The sequence below is a fragment of the Capsicum annuum genome, chromosome 5 (assembly GCF_002878395.1).
Source record: "Capsicum annuum cultivar UCD-10X-F1 chromosome 5, UCD10Xv1.1, whole genome shotgun sequence".
NCBI classification, from domain to species: domain Eukaryota; kingdom Viridiplantae; phylum Streptophyta; class Magnoliopsida; order Solanales; family Solanaceae; genus Capsicum; species Capsicum annuum.
The window spans coordinates 184770244-184775921 of record NC_061115.1 but is presented as its reverse complement, the minus strand read 5'-3'; the positions used below and the strand labels follow the sequence as shown (position 1 = coordinate 184775921).

The following is a 5678-nucleotide window of genomic DNA, read 5'->3' as shown; positions in this document are numbered from 1 at the left end:
TGGCTCCCGTTATACATGTCATAATTTTATCGTAGAAAATTATATTTCATGATCTTAAAAATGATTGATTCTAATAATTCTGATTTATTTAATGGGTAAATTTAGAAAAATCAAAAGTCAAAGTGTTGTTATGACTCATGCATATGGAAGGGCGAATGCACAGGGATGCAGGGGTTTCAATTGAATTATTTTGTCGAAAAATTGGACTCCAATTTAATTAAGGAAAAAAAAAACTTTTCAAAAAAATTATATATAAGTTGTTCAATCTTTCTGGCATACCTTCTTAAAAGAATTTCTTACTTGAATTTAGGCAACGAGTCACAAGATAGGTCAAAAAATCAAAAGATCACGCAACTCTAGCTTTTTTCCTGTAAATCGGACATTTTATCAATAACCCTTTAAAATTATATGAAAATTTTATTTAGACACTCAAATTACTAACATATTTTAATTGAACACATGATAAAATATTCATGTTAGACACTAGTTCAAACTTTCAAGAAATTTCTATGCATGGCTTCAAACTCTGATTATGCACATAAAGTTATGACACTCTTCTTTTAGAGTTAATACATAAAAATAATCCTAAACTTGACACCAAATTATAATTTTGATCTTAAACTTTAACAGTGCACAAATATGACCTTTAACTATTCAAAACCGCACAAATATAACCTCCAATCCTACGTGGCAAAACGCGTATTCAACACGCAAAATTGAGCGCGTCCTACTTAAAATCTAACGGCATAATACATAAATATGACCTTAAACTTTGACAGTGCACAAATATGATCTTTAACTATTCAAAACTGCACAAATATGACTTTTAAATGACTCTTCACTATTATTTTTTCATTATTTTCGGCTCAAAGATGAAAATGACATCTAATTTCTTTTGTCATTGCGAAAAAAGAGCAATATTGAAGATTTATTAATTAGGTGGGTCAGCCTCATATGAAAAAATCGAACGGGTATGTATATATATTATAAAGCATAGGATGAATTTAAGTTATATAATATATCTAAATATTATTTATTTAAATATTAAATTAAAGATAAAACTATACTAATAATAAAAAAATTATAGGTTTAATAAAACGTTATTAAATTAATATTATTAAGGATAGTAGTAGTAGTATATTAAATTAACGTTATCAAATTAATGTAATTAAAATATTATTAAATTAACGTTATTAAAACGTCATTAAATTAACGAGGGACGGACCTACGTGGTTGCCATGGGGTTCACCAGAACCCCTCAGTAGAAAAACTTACATTGTATATATATAAGATAGAAAATGTATATTTATGTACGTATATTAATGTTGAACCACATGAAACAAGGCACTTAGATAGCCCAGTTGTTTTATTTGCTCTTCTTGAGCGCTTCCTTTAGCCTATTGTGCGGGTTCGATCCCTGCTAGTGGCTGTTTTTTTTTTAATTAAAAAAAAAAGCTTCCTTCAGCCTACTGTGCGGGTTCGATCCCTGCTAGTGGCTGTTTTTTTTTTAATTAAAAAAAAAAGTTAGGTGCTGCTGCTATAGAAATAAATAAAAAAATAAACAACAACAACAACAACAATGAGACTCACGAATGGGGCTGCTATAGAAATAAATAAAAAAAATAAACAACAACGACAACAACGTTAGAAAGTCTCAAAATTACTTCCTCTGTTTCAAAAAGAATGACCTACTTTAACTTGACATAAAGTTTAAGAAAATAAAAAAGATTTTTGAATCTTATAGCCTTAAATTAAAGTTGTGTCAAATGTACCAAAATAACCTTTAATCTTGTGGTTCTAAATATGTCATGTGAAAAGTTGAAATTAAAGTATTACAAAAAAAAGGAAAAGGATCATTCTTTTTTAAACGGACTAAAAAAAAAAGTAAGTCATTCGTTTTTAAACGGAGGGAGTACTTTATCGTGTGATAAGGCAATCACTAAGATTGGAGTTCAAATATGAAAATGAAATTTATTACTCTCTTCGTCTCAAACTACCGATCTCAAATTAAAATGATACATTGATTAAGAAAAATAATTAATTACATGGCTAGTTTACCATAGTGTCCCTATTAAATGATGTTTACATTTTAATTTAAATAAAAAGTAATTAATGCAAAAGGTAAAATATGAAAAAAAAAAAAATTTCTCTCTTCTTGATTAATGAAAAAAGATAAGTAAAATGAGAAATTAAATTAAAAAATTTGAAACGAATAATTTAGGACGGAGGAAGTACTCTAAATATCTCAATATCTCAATACATATTATATATTTAGAATTTCAAGAGTCAAGAAAATATTTAATTATAATTTATTTGTATGTCCTTCAAAAGTACACTTTAAATCATCTTTTGACTTATAGTAGTAATATTTTTACATAGTTTCTAAATGCATAAATTATATTTTTAATTTCTTAAAAGTCTCAATACACATCAAACTCTTGAAATTTGGACTATATTAGATAAATTGTACCAGAAGGAATAGCAAGTCTAAAGGGTTTTCAATATATTCTTGCCTGATATGTTTTGTTAGCTCTAATAAAGCAGAGAAACAAAACCTATTAGTCAACACTCTCTGCATTTGTAGAAGTCAGAAACCAGATTGCTTAAGTTTTTGACAATGGTGGAGCTCACCAAGAACCTAAGATCAGATAGGTTGACTCTAGTATTAGTTAATATAGCTGGTATAATGGAGAAAGCTGATGAAACTTTATTACCTGGTGTTTATAAAGAAGTTGGCAAGGACTTGCATACTGATCCAACTGGTCTTGGTTCACTCACACTCTTTAGATCATTCGTTCAATGTCTTTGTTATCCGTTGGCTGCTTATCTTTCTGCTCGTTATAACAGAGCTCATGTTATTGCTCTTGGTGCTTTTCTTTGGTCCGCTGCCACTTTCCTTGTTGGTGTCTCCTCCACCTTCACTGAGGTTAAGTTCTGTCTCGGCTCCCTTCTTTTGTCTCATCGTTTCAATTTGTTTGTCTGGTTTGACCTTGGCACAGGGTATAAGAAAATGAAAAAAACTTGATTTTCATGGTTGTAAACTAAATATATGTAAAATATACCAAAATACCTTTTTATCTTGTGGTCTTAAACACGCCACGTGCAAGTTGAAACGCAAGGAGTATAATTGATTTATGTACATTTGGTGGGGGTTTCGGGATTTTAAGTTTTTGTGTTTAGACAATTTCTTACTACAAATATAGAATTTTGGACTAAGCAATTAGATTCTGCTGAACCCATAATTGTTAGGCTTAAATCAGCCCAAAGATATTTTCGCACATAAGAGTGATTTTGTCCGCTTTATATCAATCTCATCTGTTTTTCTCCAAAAGGCCTCACATAATTCTACAGAATGGTCAAAGTTAAGCATCTAGAGAGGTTTCTTACCTCATTTTCAATGGAAATCATGATTAACTTCTTCATAAGTACACCTACCATTTTAATCCAAATTGAGTCGATTAAGACTGTAGATGTAAGTCTAATAATTAGTTATGCCTATATATATAAGAGATATTCAAACAGTGAAATGAGCAGATTTTTCTTAGACGATGTATTTATATTAAGAAATCTATTAAATATGTATAAATATTTAATTGCGAGCCAGTAACTAAAACGAACTATGAGTTAGATGGCAAGTTCAAAACCTATGAGCTTCAAATTCTGACTCTGACCTTTGGAGATGATTGTGATCTCCTCTTTTACTTTGTTGGCATGTGCATTTTGTTACCCTTCTAGTTGACTTTTTATGATACATAACAAGAATAGAAGTATCATCATTCTTGAATTTAGGCTGTAAGAATTTGCTTTATCACCTCATGATGTTGATTAACAGATAGCAATTTCCAGAGGATTGAATGGAATAGGACTTGCAATAGCCACACCAGCAATCCAATCTCTAGTTGCTGATTCAACTAACGAAAGTAACCGCGGTACTGCGTTCGGATGGTTAGCACTGACATCAACTTTTGGCTCAATTCTTGGTGGACTTTTGGCTGTGCTGTTAGCTGAAACATCATTCATGGGGATCTCTGGCTGGAGACTCGCCTTCCATCTGGTTGGTCTTGTAAGTGTTCTTGTTGGTTTTTTAGTCCGTCTCTTTGCCAACGATCCACGATATCTTGGAAGCAATGCTGACAATGAAAAAGTTCAACAACCATTTAAAGAAGAAGTCCGTGAACTGCTAAAAGAAGCACAAGCGGTTATCAAAGTGCCCTCCTTTCAAATAATTATAGCCCAAGGGGCTTCTGGGACATTCCCCTGGTCAGCATTGTCATTTGCCACAATGTGGTTGGAACTTATCGGTTTCTCTCACAAGACGACAGCACTTCTCTGGACATTGTTTCGAGTTGCTGAGTCACTTGGCGCGTTGTTTGGAGGATTCATGGGGGATGTGTTGGCTAAGCGCTTGCCTAATTCTGGTAGGATTATACTCGCTCAGATCAGCACTGGATCAGCAATTCCTTTAGCTGGAATTCTGCTGCTGCTATTGCCTAATGATCCTAAAACAGCCATGCAGCACGGTTTAGTCTTGGTCATCATGGGATCAGCCATGTCATGGTGTGGTTCATCAACAAACAAGTATGTCTCCTCAGATCCAATGCATCATTTGTTAGAATACTTTGCAGATTCTTTTTCCTGATTGTTTTCCTCGTTTATCTCTGATTGCATTACTCTGTCCCTTTCAATTTGTTTTCCTAGTTTTAACTTGACTTGGATTTTGAGAAAATAAAAAAAGACTTGAATTAAAGATACATAGAATGTACCAAAATGTCTTTAGTCTTGTGGTTTTAAATATAACATGGAAAGTTGAAATCAAAAAGAAGTCAAAAAAGGAAAGAGACATTCTTTTTGAAAAAGAAGTAAAGACAAACAAATTGAGACAAAAGGAGTATATGTTGCACATATTGCGAAGTTAACTTGAGGAGCTCACTAAAATATTTCACCCTTGACATGCTTGTAGTCCAATATTTGCGGAGATAGTTCCTGAGAAAGCTCGAACGAGCATTTATGCTCTGGATAGATCTTTTGAGACCATCTTATCATCTTTTGCTCCTCCACTGGTTGGTATTTTAGCTCAACAAGTTTTTGGTTATAAACCAATCCCGAAGGGATCAACAGGCTCACAAGAAATTGAAACAGATAGACAAAATGCTGCATCACTTGCCAAGGCATTGTACACTGCAATAAGCATTCCAATGGTCATATGTTGTTCCACCTATTCCTTCCTCTATTGCACATATCCAAGAGATAGGGATCATGTCCGGTTACAGCTGATTGAAGAAACAGGCAATTCTCCATCCGAAGAACAACAGCCCTTACTTGAGAGCGATGAGCACAGACTTCTTTCAGCAATTTAAGACTGCCTATACATAGAATCCAACAAGCGCAATCTCGCTTCTTGTTATGTTGTTTGTATTATTGCAGTATGGTAGTTTTTAAGCAGTCATCTTTCATTCCGAACCGGAAAATATTTGTTTTCTTCTACTCAGTGATGTAAATTCCTTTCTGAGTTGTATTTAAGTATTATTTTCAAATGAAATATGTAAAATTAATTATATCAATTTTGTGTCTTTGGTATGATGGAATGTTTTTTTCATGATGAAATTAGCACTTGGTTACCAGTGTATCCCTGTGAGGAGAGAAAAGTCGTGAAATTTTCACGTGAGAGCCAAATATCC

General features: G+C 32.8%; 1 protein-coding gene across 1 annotated transcript; it reads left to right on the top strand.

Moving 5' to 3' along the window:
- Positions 1-2422: 2422 nt before the first annotated feature.
- Positions 2423-5561, top strand: LOC107852959 (tetracycline resistance protein, class B). The gene is made up of 3 exons (XM_016697991.2): positions 2423-2926; positions 3833-4578; positions 4961-5561. The coding sequence occupies exons 1-3, from the start codon at positions 2618-2620 to the stop codon at positions 5355-5357; spliced, it is 1452 nt and encodes a 483-aa protein (XP_016553477.1). The 5' UTR covers positions 2423-2617; the 3' UTR covers positions 5358-5561.
- Positions 5562-5678: the final 117 nt, after the last annotated feature.